Here is a 21,448-nt window from a genome sequence, read left to right as displayed (position 1 = left end):
ATGTAGGTCTGCATAAAAACCTATACATGAATCTTCATGGCGGCGTTATTTGCAATATCCAAAAAGTAGAGACACTCCAAATGCCCATCAATTAACAAATAAGTAAAACGTGTGCCATGGAGTATTCTTCAGGTAACCTCTTATTGAACTCATGATTCCTTGGGTCCGCTGAGCAGTTCTGCTCCAGAGCAGCTTAGCGGACCTGTCCTGGGCTCAGAATCAGGTGATGAGAGGGTCCAGGTGGCCTCACTCGTGTGTCTGACAGTTGGCTGGCTGTTGGCTGGGCCAGCGGGGCCCTGTGGGTCTTAACGTCTAGTAGGCTAGCCTGGGCTTCTTCACAGGAGGGCAGTCCCAGGGCCCCCAGGAGCCCCAGGGTGCTAGGTTACTTGTCTCATTTGTTAATATCCTGTTGATTTGTTAATATACTATGCATTTCCAAAGAAAGTCTCAAAACTAAGCTCAGATTCAAGAGACAGAGTCCCAGACCCTTAGACTCTTACCTCCTAGTAGGACCACCTGCGTCAGCGCAGTGGCACAGAGGCTGGGCAGGGTGGAGCCGTGTATGGTCAGTTTAATAACTTACCAGTCTTTGCTAAAGCATCCAGTGGCCTTAGTGGTTGGTGACCAACGTGATTCTGCATTTAATTTTCATGCACGAATATACTTGCCGCTTCCACATACAGAAAGGTCAGAAGGTTGGTATCGCAACACCCTGGCAGATTAACTCCCATTTTTAATGGCAAACTCCTGTCTCGTTGGTATTGGATGTGATTTACAGCAATTTTGATAAGATTTTGAGCATATAAGACAGTGGTGGCAGAATCTACCCCAGAAATGCTGGGAAAGGTTCATTCATTCATTCACTCACCCATTCTGGGCCAGACAACTCCCTAGTTGCTTGAGATCCATCAGGAATAAGATAAACTGCTTGCTTTGGCAGAGAATGCATTCCAGGAAAGGAGAGAGTGATGTGTAGATAAACTCATTGGTGCCGAGTAGTGATCCACACGATGAAGTGTTGGGAGACAGAGGGTAGTGGGGGTTTCCTCCAGGACCCCAGGCGGAGGTGGCCAGTCTCTCTGACACCGTGTTTATCTTCTTGACTGTGGTTTTCTTAGTCAGCTCCTCCTCTGATGGGTCACAACCCAGATGCTGGTGGACAGGCTCTGATGCATGTGTCTCCAGGCTGCAGTGGGGCAGGAAACCAGAGAGAACTGACGGACTCTGGAGACCCAGGAGCTGACAGTCAGGGCTCTGACATGTCCTGAAGGCTGGATATTCCCACCAGCATCTCCCAGCCCCTTGGAAGCCCTAGAAGATGTCCCCCTAGCAGGAGCAGGGTCCTCAGAGGACACGCTGAGGATTTGCGCAATGTAATTTGGCTTAAGGGAGAGGGGACAATAAGGAGACAGGGTCCAGTTAGCATCCCGGTAACCATGGCAACAAGAGGCTGACAATTGGGTCACCACCGAGAAACTATTGACCAGAGAGGATATTGACTGAATGCCGAAGTGGCCCCTTGAATTTACCAGATGGAGAAAGTCAGGGACGGAAAGTGTGTTGTGTTGACTGTTGCACAGTGAGACTTTCTTTTCGGAGTGACCGTGCTTTCCAGCTCTGGTGATGCTGGCCGCCCGGTGACAGTTGAGTAGCCCTTAAGTTCCTTCTCCTCCTCTGCTGGGGTTTTGAACCAGCCTTTGCTCAGGGACATCCTCTGGGCCAGCGTTTTGTGATTATTGGTTAGCAGTCAGGAATGAGAGCTGGTGATAACTTGGATGCAGTTTTAAGTTTGAGAGTTTTAGCTGACACACTTCCCCCCCACCGCCACCACCAACTCCAAAATAAATCCCTTTTCATTGTATACTTTGGGGAGGCTGTTTTAAATCCTCTCTTTTCTGGGTTGTAGATACAGTGGAAAAATAAGCAAGATTTAAAACGCGACCCTTCGTTGACTTCATGTCTAAAGACAAAGTGACAAATCCCAGTTACTCCCAGAAAGCCTAATTTCCTCTCACTCCTCCCAGAAAGTGGAAGGGACTTGGCGAGCCCGCGGATGGAGAAAACGTTTCTTGTATAATTGTTATCAAACAAAGCTGTTTCCAAGTCTGCCTGCCAGAGAGAACACACTCACCCCAGACGTGGTCAGCGTGTGTATGTGTGTGAAATGTGCGCTCCTGGAGGACGCAGGCCCTGCGGAGCAGCCTGCGGGGTGTGATGGCTTTGAGCTGTGTAACGTTTTGAGCTCGGAGCGGCAGCACCTGCCCCCTGACGGTCAGGGTCCACCCCAGCTGTGCCCCCTCAGCCTTGACCCGTCCAGCTTCAGTCAGTGCATTTCAGTCGCTCATTCATGTCGAACTCTCTGCGACCCTGTGGACCACAGCACGTCAGGCCTCCGTGTCCATCACCAACTCCCAGAGTTTACTCAAACCCATGTCCATTGAGTTGGTGATGCCATCCAACCATCTCATCCTCTGTCGTCCCCTTCGCCTCCTGCCCTCCATCTTTCCCAGCATCAGAGTCTTTTCAATGAGTCAGCTCTTCGCATCAGGTGGCCCAAGTATTGGAGCTTCAGCATCAGTCCTTCTAATGGATTTTCAGGGCTGATCTCCTTTAGGATGGATGGGTTGGATCTCCAGTGTAATCAGGGAGCCCTGGTCGTCAACGCACCGGACCTGGTTCTCACTCTGCCCGGCAGGCAGCTCTGGTGGGCGTATGCAGCCCCCAGCCCCTCTCCCCACGCTGCCCGCCCGGCCTGGAATCCAGGAGAGGGTTATCTTGCCCGGCAGGTTCAGGCTCCCTGCCAGCCTGGCGCGCCTGGTGGGAGGCGGCCAACAGCATCTCGAGCTGGCACACCTGCCTGTGTGCATGTTTATCTCTCCCTCCCAGAGCTCTCTGGTGGCAGTGCCCGGCCTCACGGTGGCTTGTCACCAGTGAGACTTCGGGGCCCCCATGCCAGGCCGGGTCCCCGTGTGTCTGCCACGGAGGAGACGAGGGTAAGACGCTGCCAGCTCTGAGCGAGGTGAGACGTTCGCCAGCCTGGCTCCGTTCAGCGGTAGCCATTACGGTCTCTCTCTCTCGCAGTGTTGTCTGATGAGGTGACTTTCCCTCTGATTTTCCTCCCAAAGATCTGCCCGGGGAATTGGCTCTTTCTCAAACGATCGTGATCGGTGTCCACTTCTGCTGTGGAATGAGGCATCCCAAAGCTTGGCGAGTTGAGATGAGCAGCGTTGACTGTTGCAGTCAGTGGGCAGGTCCGCCGGGGGTTTCTGCTCATCTGGCCCGAGCTTCTCTGACCTCACTCTGCCTCTGCGGCGCTGGAGGGTCCGCCGGCGGCCCCACTGACTCAGGACAGCATCTCTCCCGTCTGCTGGTTGCCTGGGCCGCAGGGCTCCCGTCCTCCCGCAGGCCAGCCTGGGCTTGTCCCCGGTCCCCTGAGAGCATGTAGAAACAGCAAGCACCCTCGTGGCCGAGGCTGAGAGCAGCGTGAGGTCATGTCTACCATCTGCCCTCGGTCAGAGCAAGTCCCAAGCCCGGCCTGGATTCAAGGGGTGGAGAAGTGGACCCTTTACGGGAGTTGCTGCATATGTACCTTGTCAAGAGGCCTGGATGCAGGCAAGTAATCACTGAGGCCATTCTTTGCAAACAATGTGTCTCAAATAATAATAACAGTCATTATTGCTATTCTGTTGGGCTCTCAAAGGGCTACCGAGTTTGCTGTTTTTCTTGCATGGTAGAGAAAATCAGGGTGAGACGTGAGCGAACCAGCAGGGGTGGGTAAGGAGTCCTAGGAAGGAAGACTTCCACACATTGCGTGCATTTATTTCATCTGCCCCCTTTTCTGCATCTGAGAACTAGGCTTGCTTTCTTTTTTTTTTTAACGTATTCTCTTTGAACGTTATGAAAGCCAAAGTTGTTGAAAATGAGACCGACGGCTTTCTTAGACTCTATTATGTTGGCCTAATTACATATCAGCAAGATGTTGTTTCTGGGGCATTGTGTGTAAAACAAAGAGGGAAACGGCGTCTCCAGCGGGCCCCAGCATGGGCTGGCAGAAGCGGCCATCCCTGCCAGCCGTGGTCCCGGGAGAGGCATCGGCAGGGACGGGGGCCAGGGAGGCAGGCCCGCCGCAGCTGCCGCTGGCTCAGAGGGGCCAGGCCTTCCCCAGACAGGGGTCCTTCCGCCCTCCTTCCTCAGCGCACCCCGTGGCTCCCCTCTGGGGAGGGGCCGTGTGTCTGCCCTCCACACCCCCTGGACTAGGATTTCCTGCAGCAGCGGAAGAGGCTGGCGTGGCTTCGCTTCCCAGATGCCTGGCACAGAGCCAGACAGACTGGATGCAGAGATTCCTTGGTGAACAGTGGTGCCCAGGAGAGCCTTGCCCGTGGGGATGCTGAAGGATGAGGGGAATTTCCCACAGGACCGCCCCAGGGTTAAGTAGCGCCCGCTTTCTATTTGAAAGGGAGAAGGGAAATGGCAGCCCACTCCAGTATTCTTGCCTGAAGAATCCCGTGGACAGAGGACCCTGGTGGGCTGGTGTCCATGGGGTTGCACAGAGTCGGACATGACTGAAGCGACTCAGCATGCATGCATGCATCTATTTGATAAAGAGAGGTGCAGTGTTGCCTCTTTCCAGGTTGGCCTTCCCTTCTGCCCTGTCCTTGGAGCTCCGCTTTCCATTGCCTGAGGGCATGATCTTTCCTTCCCCACGTGCTGTCGAGGCCAGGGTCTCTGCTCAGGCCAGGCCCAGTCACAGGGAAGCCCAGATTTCCCAAGAACCTGTTCACACACCGGCCGCTGCTTCCTGCCCTCTGAAGCACCCTGGCTGCGGTCTCTCGAGACCTCACTGTCCATCCCGAGCTGGTTTTTCAGCCTCCAGGGTGCGTCCCTTCTCAAGGCAGTAGATGCTGGGGTCTTCCTTCTCTTCCTTTGCCTGCACTGCATGGCGTGTGAGATCTTAGTTCCCAACCAGGGGTGAAACCCTTTCCCCCTGCGGTGCAAGCATGGAGTCTTGACCACGCGACTGCCAGAGGAGTTCCTCGATCTTTCTTCTCAAATGTATTCCCTACCCTGGACAGCCCTCTGGCCCGGTTCCTCCTAGTTCAGTGCTTTTTTTTTTTATCAACGTCTGCTCCTCTTGCCCTGGAGACCCAGTCCTCAGTCATGCTCACCCCTCCTGAGTTGTCGTCTGCCCAGGGTTGGCCAAGGCCTGCAAGCCTTCGTTCTCACCGTGGCCTCTCCCTGGCTTGAGACTGTGTGTCGGTGCTCTACTGCCGCTGTGACAAGTGACTGCAAAGTTAAGACAACGCAGATTTAGTCTCTTAACAGTTCTGGAGGCCAGAAATCCAGAACGTGTCTTAAGGGATTATAATCGAGGGGTGGGCAGGGCTGCTTTCTTTCTGGGACCGTCTGTTCCTCGCTTTTGACTTCTAGAGGCCAGCTCGCTCATGGCCAGGCACTCTGCGCTCTGCTCTCTGCTCCCCTCTCTTTCCCTAACTCTGACCCACCTCACACCTCCCTTCTAAGGACCATCCTTTTTTTTTTTTTTTTGGCATTATGTGGGGTCTTAGTTCGCCAGCCAGGGATTGAACCAGCGACCCCTGAAACGGAAGCACAGAGTCTTAACCCTCGGACCACCAGGGAAGTCCCTAAGGACCCGTTTGATTACACCGAACCCGCCTTGTAAATCTCCCCATCAGGTGATTCATAACTTCATCAATCTGCCAGATCCCTTTTACTGCACCATAGAATGTAGCCTCTTCCCAGGCCCCAGGGTTTAGGATGTGGAGATGCGTGGAGGGAGTGTGTGGGTGTTATGCTTTCTGCCACAGGAATCATTCCCTCTCGTTGTGGTCCTTGCCTTGGTTCAATACACAAGCAGCCATTACCACACCCCTCAAGCCATCACGTGGGTCCTGTGTAATTCATTTAACAAGCCCAACGTGCGTGGGCACAGACGGCATTCAGGGCTCTGCTCTTGCGGACAGCTCTCCAGCGAACGCCTGTGTCCCTTTGTTGTTTTTATATACAGGATCATTGCCAGAAGTGAGATTGTTGGGTCAAAGGGCAAATGTATTTGTAACTCAGATGCCGTCAGATCTAATGAACAGTGCCATCAGATTGTTCTCCCTGAGGTTGAATCCACCCTCCTGCCAGCCTCTGTGAGGATCCCTGCTCCCCACAGCCTTGCCAGCTAAGTAGCTGTTAAACTTTTGGATTATTCCAATATGAGAGGGGAAGCTGTGATATCTCAGGGCAAGTTTGGGTTTGGACCTCTCTTACTGTGAGTGTGGCATGGTTTCCTGTGCTTCACGACTGTTTGAATTTCCTTTTCTGTGACTCTTTTTGCATCTTCATCCCACCTTAAAATTTGGATTACCGGATGTTTTTCTCATCAGTTTTTAGGAGCTCTTTTTTGGCTGTAATTTGAGCTACAGATCTTTTCCCATCTTGTCATCTGTCTTTTGACTTTGCATAGCTTACCTTTTGTCATGGTGAAGGAGTTTTTATGTCACCAGATTTATTATTTTTACTTTGTGGTTTCTGGATTCTAACCTATTTAGAAATGACTTCCAATGGGCCCTTTAAAAATTTGAATAATAAAATTGTGTTGAATGTAGGGGATTGGACACCAGCATCTATTTCTTCTGAAAAATCCCAGTGAACCGATACTAAGAGAATGTTTGATAGATGGATGTGTGTAAGAGTCACTCCTGATAATTTGTGGATTCCATTTTTGCAAATCCTATTTGGTAAACCTATCTGTAACCCCTAAGCCAGTACTCTCGGTGCTTCCGCAGTCACTTGCAGACGCGTGCTTTGTTGTTGCTGTTCAGCCGCTCAGTCGTGTCCGGCTCTGTGACCCCATGAACCGCAGCACCCCAGGCCTCCCTGTCCATCACCAACTCCCGGAGTTCACCCAAACTCATGTCCATCGAGTCGGTGATGCCATCCAACCATCTCATCCTCTGTCGTCCCCTTCTCCTCCTGCCTTCAATCTTTCCCTGCATCAGGGTCTTTTCAGATGAGTCAGCTCTTCCCATCAGGTGGCCAAAGTATTGGAGCTTCAGCTTCAGCATCAGTCCTTCCAATGAACACCCAGAACTGATCTCCTTTAGGATGGACTGGTTGGATCTCCTTGCAGTCCAAGGGACTCTCAAGAGTCTCTCCAGCACAATGATGTGGAAACGCGTGTGTTCCAGGCTAAGAAGCTTTCGTGCTGCACACAGGTGTGCAGTTCGCGTCTGCAGTTCACTTAGGGCCACGTTTTTGCATGCTTGTGCTCCTTGTTGGTGACGTCACTGTTTTGAGTGGTCCTCAAGCATGGCGCTGCGGCGCTAAGCGCAGGAAAGCGGGTGTGGGCCGTACAGAGCGAGTGCACGTGTTAGGAGCTTTGCTCATGAGCGAGTTACGGTGCTGCTGGCATGAGGTTCAGTATTAACGAATCCACGATATATACTAAAGCCAGGTGTCTTTAAACAGAAATTCTCATTAAACAAAGTTACGTACTAATCATGTGACCAAAAATCTGACCAGAGGTTCATAGGAAGCTAACCCTGTATTTCCCCAGGTTCAGTATCTGTTAATTTAGTGTTTGTGGTGACATTGTAGTACATGATTCCCACAAATAATGAAAACTGACCATAGATGGTAGGTAGCTAGATGGATAGAGACATAGGCAGGTAGGTAGATGGATGGATGGATGGACAGATAAATACATACATAGAGATGTAGACAGGTGGATGGATGGATGGACAGACAGATACATACATAGAGATGTAGACAGGTGGATGGATGGATGGATAGATGGATGTCCATAAGAACAAAAAGACTGAAGAAGAGAAAGAGGAAGCTGTGTGATTTCAACAGATTTCTAGAAGATGGTAGGTGCATGGAGAAAAGCTGATTGATTTAGCACAGTGGTGGAAGCTGCACCTGGAAGAGGAAGGGATTGTGAGGAAAGCGTTGGCCTTGGAAGCCTGAGCCCCCGCAAGGGGTGGGATGAACGGCAGAGCTGGAGGCGGGCATCAGGGTGAAGTCTGCACGCAGTGTGGTGAGATCCCTGGCTCCCACCTGTGCCTCATGCAGCCCAGTAACTGTAGACACGATCCAAGGGTTGGATGAAGCCACTTAAAGAGACAGAGTATGTGTATCTGTGAAACAGAACCAAGATGCTATAAGAAAAGCAATGATCAAAAGAGAAGAAGGAGCTTCAGGGCCTGAAAATAGGACAGCAGAGCATTTTAAAACATAACGAAAGGGCTGGGAGTGAGACAAAGGGCATTTTTAAGAAGGCAGAATTAAAAAGAAAGCACAGTCGCTTGGTCGTGTCTGACTCTTTGCAACCCCATGGACAGCAGCCCACCAGGCTCCTCCATCCATGGGATTTTCCAGGCCAGAATACTGGAGTGGGTTGCCATTTCCTTCTCTAGGCGATCTTCCCTACCCAGGGATTGAACCCAGGTCTCCCGAATTGCAGGCAGATTCTTTACCAACTGAGCCACTAGGGACGAGAATAAGAAAACAACAGGGGGGAAGGTCATAAAATTAAAATATCAATCCTACATTTTGACTAACAGGAAGTCTGAAAAGAAAAAAGAGAAAAAAGACAGAAAGGGAGAGCAAAATTATCAAAGAGAAGAAAAAAAGAATACTTTTCAGAGCTGAAGGATGGGAATCCTTTGAGGGCAAAGCTGTTGGGTGTACACCCTTTGAATAAAAAAAAAAAAAAAACACCCACATGAAGGCATATTGTGAATTCTGGAACTTCATGGGGAAAAACATCCTAAAATGTTCCAATGCAGCACAGCAGGCTATGCTCAAAGCTTGAGTAATCACACAGGTATCACAATAGCGGTGCTGACATAGAGAAGCTAGTGGAGGGATGCTTGCAAGTATTGATGGATAAAGCGATCACAGTCTAGACTTCTGTACCCAGACGGTTAGTTAAAGGTGAAGAGAAAGACACTTGTAGGAATGCAGGGATGCAAATAACTTCCAGGTCACGGTTTCCTAGGAAGCCAGCAGAGGGTGTGCTCCAGCAAAATGAGGGGGAAACCCAGAAGGAGAAGACATCCTCCCCAGGCAGAGTGGAGGGAGAACCTGGGCCAGAGACGCATCCACGCCAGTTGGAGCAAGGGCACAGAACCTTCTGGAAATGAGGCCTCCAAATGGGAAAAAAATAGAACTGATAGCTTATGGTGAACGATGTCGGATTCGTGGTCTCCGAAGAAGATTTACCTTTGGGACCAGGGACCAGGCATCATCACTCAAGAGCTTTTGTGTAGCAGTCTTATTATAAAAGTAAGAAAAGGGGCAGAGGAACCTTCTGACATAGACATCAGAAGGGGGACAGAGAGTGCCCCCTCGCTAGTGTTAGCAAGGGAGCTATATACTTTTTTAGTTACTTATTACAGGAAATCAAAAGAATGTCTCGAGGTTGTGAAAATTTTACCACACCCACCCCACAATTTACATTTTAGGATAACAGGATTAGAACTTAACAATAGAAAGATCCTACCAGACCCACCTCTTTCAGAATCTCCAGTTTATTGTGATCCACACAGTCAAAGGCTTTGGCATAGTCAATAAAGCAGAAATAGATGTTTTTCTGGAACTCTCTTGTTTTTTCCATGATCCAGAGGATGTTGGCAATTTGATCTCTGGTTCCTCTGCCTTTTCTAAAACCAGCTTGAACATCTGGGACTTCGCAGTTCACGTATTGCTGAGGCCTGGCTTGGAGAATTTTGAGCATTACTTTACTAGCATGTGAGATGAGTGCGATGGTGTGATAGTTTGAGTATTCTTTGGCGTTGCCTTTCTTTGGGATTGGAATGAAAACTGACCTTTTCCAGTCCTGTGGAAAATTCTGAAAGAGATGAGAATACCAGACCACCTGACCTGCCTCTTGAGAAATCTGTATGCAGGTCAGGAAGCAACAGTTAGAACTGGACATGGAACAACAGCCTGGTTCCAAATAGGAAAAGGAGTACGTCAAGGCTGTATACTGTCACCCTGCTTATTTAACTCATATGCAGAGTACATCATGAGAAACGCTGGGCTGGAAGAAGCACAAGCTGGAATCAAGAATGCCAGGAGAAATATCAATAACCTCAGATATGCAGATGACACCACCCTTATGGCAGAAAGTGAAGACGAACTAAAAGCCTCTTGATGAAAGTGAAAGAGGAGAGTGAAAAAGTTGGCTTAAAGCTCAACATTCAGAAAACTAAAATCATGACATCTGGTCCCATCACTTCAGGGAATTAGATGGGGAAACAGTGGAAACAGTGTCGGAGTTTGTTTTTTGGGCTCCAGAATCACTGCAGATGGTGATTGCAGCCATGAAATTAAAAGACGCTTACTCCTTGGAAGGAAAGTTATGACCAATCTAGGTAGCATATTGAAAAGCAGAGACATTACTTTGCCAACAAAGGTCCATCTAGTCAAGGCTATGGTTTTTCCAGTGGTCATGTATGGATATGAGAGTTGGACTGTGAAGAAAGCTGAATACTGAAGAATTGATGCTTTTATACTGTGGTGTTGGAGAAGACTCTTGAGAGTCCCTTGGAGTGCAAGGAGATCCAACCAGTCCATTCTGAAGGAGATCAGCCCTGGGATTTCTTTGGAGGGAATGATGCTAAAGCTGAAACTCCAGTACTTTGGCCACCTCATGCGAAGAGTTGACTCATTGGAAAAGACTCTGATGCTGGGAGGGATTGTGGGCAGGAGGAGAAGGGGATGACAGGATGAGATGGCTGGATGGCATCACCGACTCGATGGGCGTGAGTCTGAGTGAACTCCAGGAGTTGGTGATGGACAGGGAGGCCTGGCGTGCTGTGATTCATGGGGACACGACTGAGAGACTGAACTGACTGACTGACGGGACCCATTCCCATAATATACATTCTAAGATATCAGGATTAGTCAGAAGGTTTTCAGGAAGGAGAAACTGCCCTCAAGCAGGATACATTGTTGTTATATAATCCTTGGTACAGAGTTGAAACTGAGTTGTTTGTTGTGTAATCATGAATTCCGGGCTTAAAGAAAAAGCATTTTATGTGACTAAGGAATGTAGAGAAAAAGATGTTTGTCCTTTCCTCCTTCTTGAGAATTCCAGACCCCTTTCTCCTCCTCAGAAGCCCCAGACCCAAAGGCTCTCTCCTTCTTGGAGACCCCGGACTTTATCAACCTGCCTGGGAATTGATTCTCTCAGTTCAGTTCAGTTCAGTTGCACGCCAGGCCTCCCTGAACTAATATATTAATATTTAGGCACATGGGATATTTACTGATCGGTAGGAAGAAGAGCTGGAGAAGGAAATGGCAACCCACTCCAGTGTTCTTGCCTGGAGAATCCATGGACAGAGGAGCCTGGTGGGCTGCAGTCCATGGGGTCGCTAAGAGTCGGACACGACTGAGCGACTTCACTTTCACTTTTTACTTTCATGCATTGGAGAAGGAAATGGCAACCCACTCCAGTGTTCTTGCCTGGAGAATCGCAGGGACGGGGGAGCCTGGTGGGCTGCCATCTATGGGGTCGTACAGAGTCCGACACGACTGAAGCAACTTAGCAGCAGCAGCAGTAGGAAGAAGAGCGGAGAAGGCAATCGCACCCCACTCCAGTACTCTTGCCTGGAAAATCCCATGGACAGAGGAGCCTGGTAGGCTGCGGTCCATGGGGTTGCTAAGAGTCGGACAGGACTAAGCGACTTCACTTTCACGTTTCACTTTCATGCATCGGAGAAGAAAATGGCAACCCATTCCAGTGTTCTTGCCTGGAGAATCCCAGGGACAGGGGAAACTGGTGGGCTGCCGTCTATGGGGTCGCATAGAGTCCGACAAGACTGAAGCGACTTAGCAGCAGCAACAGCAGTAACATAGACTTTTGATTTAATTACATTATCACCATTAGGGGCACCAGGAAAGAGAAAGTAAGAAACGTGAACGGGAACAGTAAGCCTCCATGTCCCATGGTAGGAAATCAGAAGAGGCCTGAAGTTGATACGTAAGGAAATCGTATATAAACATGCCTTGCCCATTAGTGTTGGGCATTGGTGCTTTGGCAGCAGTTTACAAAAGCCTCTCACGGCTGTTGCTTCGCATGTCCTCTCCGGGCATGGAGGGGAAGGACCCCCCAAGGCTGCCAGGAGACCAGCCCAGAGGTCCTTTCAGACATGGAAACTGAATTCCCTTCTTCATCTCCAGTTACGAGTCAGGAACAAAGTGTCATCTTTTAAGCTGCTTTTGTCCCAGATCCTTCTAGAACAGAAACAAGGAGAAAAAGAGAGGTGTGCAGTGATACCAGTATAGAAACTTTCTCACTGGACCAGGGCGTTACCTCCTAATATTCCCTGCTGCAGGGGCTTTGGGAAAGGATCAAAAGACACACGTGTTTGTTAGTAAACGCTGTGTGTTGTCCTGGTTTTGGAGGGTAAGGGAAGGTTGTGTTGGATGTCTGTTTCTTCACTGGATTCGCGGCCACTGGAGGCATCGATGGGAACAAAGGAAAAAGAGCCGTAAATACAAACGAATCCCTTTTGTACAAGTTGAAGAACCACAGGACATGCGCCATTTTTTTTTTTAACACTCCAGGTGTGATTGGAGATGGCGCATCCACACAGGAGAGTGGAGAGTTAATTAAAATTTTTGCTGCTGTTCCCAGAAATGTCTTTCCGTTTGATCATCGGGCTGGCTTTGGAGTGCTGCGTGTGCGTCTCTCCTCACTGCAGTGTCATGGAAAAGCAGATCAGAGAGTGGCTTCCATCCGACGCCTGCCCGACCCCCTTTCCTAGCGAACGGACTTGAAAGCAGCTTCCCCTGACTGCGTGGGGCTCGTGTCGTTTTTAGAAACGTCATCTTCTGACTATTGATAATATGCACACCGGCTTTGATACAGGTGCCTGTGGAAAACCGCATGAACCGTTCGTTAATTACATCAAGGCCGCCCAGAGCGTGGCAGAGTCTGGCAGGGTGAGCCCCCTCACCCCCGGACCGTTTGTATTTTCCTTTTCCACCCGTGCTGTGACAGCCGGCTGGGAGCACCTGGGACTGAACCCTGGGCTGTCTCAGGCAGGGCCATGTTTTGCAGTGTTTTCTCTTTGTTTTCCTTTTGGTCTTTATGGTTCTGGACCCTCTGGCTGGCATCCCCCACCTTGAGGGGGAAGGCTGCTGAGGAGGAATCCTGTCGTCTTCCTCTTGAAGACGGTGGAGAAGGAGAAGAGCGCAGAGCAAAGCCCGGCTCGGGAGCCCTGTCTGGGCAGGCCAGCCAGGCTGCCCCCCGGGGTGCCCATTGTCCGGCCGCGCTGGCGCGGAGGAGAGAACCGGGCCGGCCGGACGCGGTGAAAGGGCTCCATCCTGCCGCTCAGGCTTTGTGAGCACCCGGGCTTTGTGAGCTCTGCGCTGGTCCTGGTTGCCATGGCGACTGTCTGATTGTGGCAGGCCTGTCATGGCGCTTGATAAAGAGGGAAGGCTATTCTTGATAGACCCGAGTAATCACAACCTCGCAAAGCCCGAGTGTGGATTTAACATTTTCCCCCTTCTTAAATCCAGAATGCAGGGATGGGGGCCCGGGTTCTCAGGGTAAAGCGGCCGCAGCAGGGCAGGGAGCCCCTGCCCAGTGCCCGGGATGTACTGGCCAGGTGGGCCTGCCATGGAGGGCCCCGTGTGCCGGGGGTGGGGCAGAAATGGGGTGTGGCCTGTATGGGGTCTCCATGGTCGGGGCCAGAATGGGGCCCTCCCATCCCCCTCCGCGGTTGGTTTTTGTACCTGCCTCCCTCCCTTCTGCCCAGTCCAGCTGCCCCCGAACTGTGTCCGTGCAGGGCTGAGCCTTTCAGAGCCCCCTGACCTCTCCGCCCCTCGTGGAGAATGAGGGGAGGGCTTCAGTTCAGTTCAGTTCAGTTGCTCACTCGTGTCCGACTCTTTGCAACCCCATGAATCGCAGCACGCCAGGCCTCCCTGTCCATCACCAACTCCCGGAGTTCACTCAGACTCACATCCATTGAGTCAGTGATGCCATCCACCCATCTCATCCTCTGTCGTCCCCTTCTCCTCCTGCCCCCAATCCCTCCCAGCATCAGAGTCTTTTCCAATGAGTCAACTCTTTGCATGAGGTAGCCAAAGTACTGGAGTTTCAGCTTTAGCATCATTCCTTCCAAAGAAATCCCAGGGCTGATCTCCTTCAGAATGGACTGGTTGGATCTCCTTGCAGTCCAAGGGACTCTCAAGCGTCTTCTCCAACACCACAGTTCAAAAGCATCAATTCTTCCGCGCTCAGCCTTCTTCACAGTCTAACTCTCACATCCATACATGACCACTGGAAAAACCATAGCCTTGACTAGATGGACCTTTGTTGGTAAAGTAAGGTCTCTGCTTTTGAATATGCCATCTAGGTTGGACATAACCTTCCTTCCAAGGAGTAAGATCTTTTAATTTCATGGCTGCAGTCACCATCTGCAGTGATTTGGAGCCCCAAAAAATAAAGTCTGACACTGTTTCCACTGTTTCCCCATCTGTTTCCCATGAAGTGATGGGACCAGATGCCATGATCTTCGTTTTCTGAATGTTGAGCTTTAAGCCAACTTTTTCACTCTCCACTTTCACTTTCATCAAGAGGCTTTGTAGTTCCTCTTCACTTTCTGCCATAAGGGTGGTGTCATCTGCATATCTGAGGTTATTAATATTTCTCCCGGCAATCTTGATTCCAGCTTGTGTTTCTTCCAGTCCAGCGTTTCTCATGATGTACTCTGCGTATAAGTTAAATAAGCAGGGTGACAATATACAGCCTTGACGTACTTTTCCTATTTGGAACCAGGCTGTTGTTCCATGTCCAGTTCCAACTGTTGCTTCCTGACCTGCATACAATTTTCTCAAGAGGCAGATCAGGTGGTCTGGTATTCCCATCTCTTTATTCGAGGTAACGGCAGATAGATTGTGGCCACAAAACTGCACTCTTCTGTCATCAGAAGAAACCTAATCAATTCCCTAGGCAGTCTTCTGCAGACTAAGTTGCACCTCAACTATTAGAAGTGTTCTTTAAAAAAAAAAATAGAGCTGCCTTATGATCCACTCCTGGGTGTGTTTCCAAAGGATAGGAAAACGCTAATTAGAAAAGATAGGTGTACCTCAGTGTCCATAGCAGCATGAGTCACAGTTGCTAAAAACAGAAGAAACCTGAGTCAGTAGACATATGGATTAAAAAGAGTGGTGTATTTGTGTGTGTACACACACACACACACACACGACACACACTGTGTGTGTATACACACACAATGGAATCTGACTCAACCATAGAAAATGAAATGATACCATTTGCAGCAACACAGATGGATCCAGGAGGTATTATGCTTATCAGTGAAATAAGTCCGAGGAAGAGAGATACTTTATGTTTCCACTTACATGTCAAGTCTAAAAAATAAAATGAATGAATATAGCAAAACAGAAACAGCCTCACAGATGTAGAGGACAAACTAGCGTTTGCCAGTGGAGAGAATGAAGGGGATTAAGAGGTAGAACCTATCATGTATAAAATAAGATACGGAAATGTACAGCACAGGGAATGAATATGTGCTTTATGATCACTTTATATGGAGTTTCCCTGGTGACTCAGCAGTAAGGAATCTGCCTGCCAATGCAAGAGACACAGGTTTGATCCCTGGGTTGGGAAGCTCCCCTGGAGAAGGAAATGGCACCCCAGTCCAGTATTCTTGCTGGGAAATCTGTTGGACAGAGGAGCCTGGCAGGCTGCAGTCAGTGGGGTGACAGAGTCAGACACGACTGAGCATGCATGTGGCGGGCATGGCTTGTGTGGAGTATAATCTATAAAGCTGCTGGATCGCTGATGGTGTGAACCTGAGAAGAGTGTAATATTGCAAGTCGACAGCAATTCAGTGATCTTCTTTGGCCACACCAGCCCGCGGCATGTGAGGCTTTAGCTCCCTGACCAGGGATACGTGCGGGGTCTGAACCACTAGACTGCCAGGCATGTCCTGGTCCCGGGCAGCACTTCAGTTAAGAAGAGGAGGAAAAAAAACAGCCCCCTGGGCCCCACCATTTGTAAAAGGAGTTTCTGATTGTGCAGGTCTGGGTGGGTCCCGAGACTCTGTTTGCAACAAGTTGCAGGGTGAGGCTGCTCACGGAGCCGCGCTTGGAGAGCGGCTGCCACAGGCCACGACTTCCTGTGTGCAGTGGAGGCTCGGGGGACGTGGCTGCGCAGTGGCCACGCCTGGACAGGTGCCCGCGATGGCAGCTCTAGAAGCCCCGGGGAAGCAGGCCTGCCCCTCTTCTGTCTTTGGCCCCCGGTTCTGTCCCCAGAGGCCCCTCGCCACGGGCCAGCCCTCTGCCCGGCACCCGCCCGCTCACTGTGAGGCTCGTGCTGGGGTCCCCCGGGAAGGCCCTCCCTTCTCTGCCCACCGTGTCCCCCAGCCTCTGAGCCCACAGAAGCCCACCCTCACCACGATGGCCCCAGCCCCTTTGCGCTGACCGGCCAGCCTCCTGGCCCTCAAGCGGGCCGTCTTGTGTTCAGGGGCGTGTGTGTATGTGCACGCATGTGTGTGTGTGTGTGTGTGTGTGTGTGTGCATGCGTGCGCACCCCCTGGTGTCTGCAGGACGGGAACCCAGCGGCAGGGCTGAGCCGTCCCTCCCATCCACCCCTTGGCGGGCCTGTGGTCCTCCTGAGTGGGTCCTGCGGTTGTACCGGCATGCAAGGACTCTGGATGCCTGTCAGGGGGGCAGGGCCCGGTGAGGCTGCTGTCGGAAGTCCACCTGCCTCTCGAGAAAGCAGGGTACGGGGTCGGGGGTGGGGGGCCCAGGCAGGGGGTCCTCTCCCTGTCTACCCACTCTGCGTGTGTGTTGTGTGGTGTGTGTGTTATGTGTGTGGTGTGTGTGTAGTGTGTGTTCAGTATGTTGTGCGTCTGGTGTGTGTTGTGTGTTGTGCTGTGTATGTGGTGTGTGTGTGATGTGTGTGGCGTGTGTGTTTCTAGTGTGTGTTCTGTGTGTTGTGTGTCTGGTGTGTGTTGTGTGGTGTGCATTGTGTTGTGCGGTGTGTGTGTGTTGTGGTGTGTGTGGTATGTGTGTTTTGTGTGTGTGTTGGTGTGTGTGATGTGTGTAGTGTGTGATGTGTGTAGTGTGTTCTGTGTGTTGTGTGTTGTGTGTGGTGTCTGTGGTGTGTGTGGTGTATGCATTGTGTGGTATGTGTGGTGTGTGCATGGTGTGTGGTTGTATGTGTGTGGTGTGGTGTGTGTGTGGTGTGTTCATTGTGTTATGTGTGCGGTGCGGTGTATTTCTCTGTGTGTGTCTGTGTGTGTGTGTGTGGTCTGTGTGTAGTGTGTGTTCTGTGTGTTGTGTGTCTGGTCTGTAGTGTGTGTTGTGCTGTGTATGTTATGTGTGTGGTATGTGTGTCTAGTGTGTGTTGTGTGTGTGGTGTGTGCATTGTGTGTGTGGTGTGTGCATTGTGTGTGTGGTGTGTGTGTTTGTGTGTGTGGTGTGTATGTGTGGTGTATGTGTGGTGTCGTGTGTGTGTGGTGTGTATGGTGTGTGTGTGTGTGTGTATGTGGTGTGGTGTATTCTCTATGTGTGTGTGTGTGTGTGTTGTGTGTGTGGAGTGTGTGTGTGTGGTGTGGTGTATGCATTGTGTGTGGTGTGTGTGCGGTGTGATGTATTTCTCTATGTGTGTCTCTGTATGTGCTGTGTGTGTGTGTTGTGTGTGTTGTGTGTGGTGTGTGTGGTGTCGTGTGTGTGTAGTGTGTGTTGTGTGTTGTGTGTCTGGTGTGTGTTGTGTGTGTGGTGTGGTGTGTGTGTTGTATGTGTTGTGTGTGTGGTGTGGTGTATGTGTGGTGTGTGTGTGCAGTGTGGTGTATTTCTCTATGTGTGTCTGTGTATGTGTTGTGTGTGTGATGTGTGTGGTGTGTATGGTGTCGTGTGTGTGTCTAGTGTGTGTTCTGTGTGTTGTGTGTCTGGTGTGTGTTGTATGTTGTGTGCACTGTGTTGTGCTGTGTGTGTGGTGTGTGTGTGGTGTGTGTGGTGTCATATGTGTGTGTAGTGTGTGTTCTGTGTGTTGTGTGTCTGGTGTGTGTTGTGTGTTGTGTGTGTGATATGTGTGTGGTGTGGTGTGTGTGTGGTGTGGTGTGTGTGTGTGTGTGGTGTGGTGTGTGTGGTGTGTGTGTGTGGTGTGTGTGCGGTGTGGTATATTTGTGTGTGTATGTGTGGCCGCTCTGGTTGGATGCAATGACTTGATTTTTGCTCAGATGTAGTTTAACTCCCACAAGAGGCTCTGCAACCCCCTGAGCAGTGCGTGGTCACGGGCCCTGGGTCTGCCCTGGAGGTGAAGTGACTGTGCTTCTTGAGTGATGCTCATGGAGGCGATTTGTCCAGAGGAGACTGAAACAAAACAAACGCTCAAACCCCATGCCAACGGCACAGACCAGGGCAGGGGGGAGGGAGACCCCACGATGGTATAGACCTGGGGCCGAGGCGAAGGGGAGACCCCACGATGGCAGAGACCATGGGGGAGACCCCATGACGGCACAGACCCAGGGCAAGGGGGAGGGTGACCCATGACGGCACAGACCTGGGGGGGGAGGGAGACCCCACGACAGCATAGACCTGGGGTGAGGGGGGAGACCCCACGACGGCACAGACCCGGGCGGCAGGGAGGGAGACCCCACGATGACACAGACCTGGGCAGGGGGTACACCCCACACTGGCAGTTGGACCCCAGGCTCTTGCAGCATCTTCGAGCTGGAGCATGCCCCCCCTTCCGCTTTGTTGGGTTGGTGGCCGGGTGGTGCCTCCCCATCCCTGAGATGAGGCGGCCCCAGCCCTGACCTGACCTTTCTCCCCAGGGTGTGGAGGTGCAGACAGACTACGTGCCCCTGCTGAACTCACTGGCTGCCTACGGCTGGCAGCTCACCTGTGTGCTGCCGACTCCCGTCGTCAGGACAACCAGGTACCAATAACCAGCTTACCTTACCGAAGCTTGCACCGTCCTGACCAGCTCTTCGTGTGCGTGACTTGTGGAATCCTGTTGGCATCAGCTCTCCACCCGAGGAACGGCAGGCCTAGGATCTCAGAAAACCACCCCTGCCCCGAGCACCCCCTCCCCACACGGGCAGCTCAGCCAGTGACTTGCCGCCCAGCCTGTCACCGGGCGGAGGGGGCCCAGGTCTCTCATTTGCGAAAGAAACTCAGCACCTAGAGTGTGCCCCAGGCCGAGCGGCCACGTCGTGTACAGTCTCATCTAGTCCTCAGAGCATCCCGGGAGGCAGGATTTTTTGTTGTTTTGGGGATTTATCCCAGTCTTACCAACCCTGAAAGGCCTTCTGTCTGTCTTCTGGGCTTGCTGTCAAACTAGTCCTCCTAATTACCTGTGAGGTGGTAAGCATAGATATCATGCCCATTTTATAGATGAAGAAACTGAGGCTCAGGGACGCTCCGTCACAAACCCGAGGACACACAGCCAGCAGGAGCCTCAGCCTGGGCCCAGGTCCTCACTGGCCACCCATCCCAGGCCAACCAGCTCCCCACCCCAAGCCTCATCCCCAAAGACAGACTTGGAAGAGCCCCCCACCCCCGGTCCGGTGTTCACTGAGGCCACTTTGTTGTCATTTGGCCAAGATGCCAGCTGTCATTTCACACCATGGGAAGGGGGGTTTTCAGACATGAAGCTGCCTTTCAGGGGTGCCCACTTCTGTTGGGCCCGTGAGACAGCCCCCCAGAAGCAAAGGTGCGTGCTGTGGGGGGCTTCATGACCTCTGACCTCTCCATCTTGGGCAGCCCCCTTTCTTCCCTGGGTGGCCGGCCTGGCTGAAGTTGGAAGTGGCAGCCTCCATGTGAGGTCTGGGCCCCCTGCCCCCGGGTGTAAGAGGTCTCATTCTCCACTCCCGTGTGTGTTGCAGGGAGGGGACCGTGTCCACCAAGCAGGTTGTCTTTCTCCAGAGGCCGTGTCTACCTCAGAAGGTCAAGAAGAAGGAATCGAAGGTGAGCGACCTTGCCGCCCTCCTGGGCCTAGCTCCGCGGAGCCCCGGGGACCCCTGAGCCCCCTCAGCAAAATGAGCCACGTCACCTGCAGGTGGGGGCGCTGGGGGCCGTGTGGCCGGCCCCCTCCTGCGAGGGTGCTTGGGCAGGCAGGGTTTGCGTTCCCGAGGCTGAAGTGGGGGGTGCTGGAAGGCGGCTGCAGCCTGGGCAGGGGGCCCACGCCCCGTTCCTCTGCATCTTCATCTCCGTGCGAGCTGGCCGGAGCTCGGGCCCGCGCCCCATCCCTGGAGCCGTGGGAGGTTTGGAGATCCTGGCAGAGAGAACCTGCCAGAACACCTTCCCCGAAGGGCCCGCCCCGCAGGGCTGAGCGGCCGCGGCTGGTGTGGACGCAGGGCAGCACCCCTGCGGAGCAGGTCCTCGGGCCAGGCCGTGCCCCACCCTCCCGGGACGTCACCCGAACCCTCCTGGGAGCGCAATCGCCCTGAGACTGGGGGTGTACCCCATGCTTCCCTGAGGCGGAGCCCAGGCCCTCCGCAGTGGCCGCACACCCCAGGCTTTGCCCCCGAGGGTGCTCCTCCCAGGGGACCCGCGGGGCCGGGCGGCCGTGCCCTGGGGCCAGCTCGCTGTCCCTGTGACGGGCACAGCCAGGCCGTGGGGCAGAGCCCGCTGGATGCCCCCACCCTTCCCCTGGTACCGCCCCCCGGGCCTCCTCGCGTGCTGGGGATGGGGGCCGTGAACAGGTTGGGGCCGCCCCTCCGCAGCCAGCACGTCGGGGGGCGGTGCGCGCTGGAAGGAGGGACCCGAGGGGCAGGCCGGGGTTCTGGTGTGCGCTGTGCCGTCGCCGAGGGAAGGGCCGATGGAAATCTGGGCGGGGGGTTCAGGACGGGGTGCAGGGCCATTGTATGAACGTCCGCAGGGACCGTCCGGAGGGCGGCGGGCGCGCCTGGCAGTGGGCACTGCCCTCGCCGTGACGTGGGGCGGCGGCCGGAGGGCGTCCTGTACCGGCCCCGGCCCCCGGCCCCCGGCCCCACTCCTAAGCCGGCGGTTCCCTGTCGGGCTCCCTGGAGACCCCGGGCGCCCTCAGCTCGCGGCCCGCGGCGCTGACCCCAGCCGCGCCCTCCAGCCCGGGAAGCGCCTTGTTCTCTGCCCCACCGCGCCCACCTGGTTTCCCACCCGCTGCCTCATCTGGAGCCCTGTGTCTCCCCACTTCCTCTTCCGTAGAGAATCTCCTGCACTCCCAGACCTAGATGGCCCCCTCCCTACCCCTGAGTCGCCGAGTCTCCCCTCAGCGCGGCCAGCCTCAGCCTCTCCTTCCCTGTGGCTGCTGGTGACCCCGCACCCTTCCGCACCGGGAGGGCCGGCCCTTTGTGGGCCCAGGCTCCCGAGCCCTGGAGCTCACCTGGGGCCTCTGTCTCCTCCCCCCACCGCCAGTCCGTCCTGAAGGCATGTCTAGCTTTAGGTCCTTGACCCTCTGGAACCCCCTCAC

The 21,448-nt window shown here is 52.9% G+C and overlaps 1 protein-coding gene across 2 annotated transcripts in view; it reads left to right on the top strand.

Annotated features, from left to right (window-relative positions):
• Window positions 1-21,448, top strand: part of RFTN1 (raftlin, lipid raft linker 1) — a 210,585-nt gene that overhangs the window by 180,556 nt on the left and 8,581 nt on the right. For both annotated transcript variants that reach the window (XM_025294215.3, XM_025294213.3), the window contains exons 8-9: window positions 18,831-18,934; window positions 19,884-19,965. In XM_025294215.3, the coding sequence (XP_025150000.3) occupies window positions 18,831-18,934; window positions 19,884-19,965 (186 nt within the window). The remainder of the gene's footprint in view (window positions 1-18,830; window positions 18,935-19,883; window positions 19,966-21,448) is intronic.

This window comes from Bubalus bubalis, chromosome 1, assembly GCF_019923935.1.
Source record: "Bubalus bubalis isolate 160015118507 breed Murrah chromosome 1, NDDB_SH_1, whole genome shotgun sequence".
Taxonomy (NCBI): domain Eukaryota; kingdom Metazoa; phylum Chordata; class Mammalia; order Artiodactyla; family Bovidae; genus Bubalus; species Bubalus bubalis.
The sequence above is the reverse complement of the archived record's forward strand: the minus strand, read 5'-3'. Positions and strand labels throughout refer to the sequence as shown.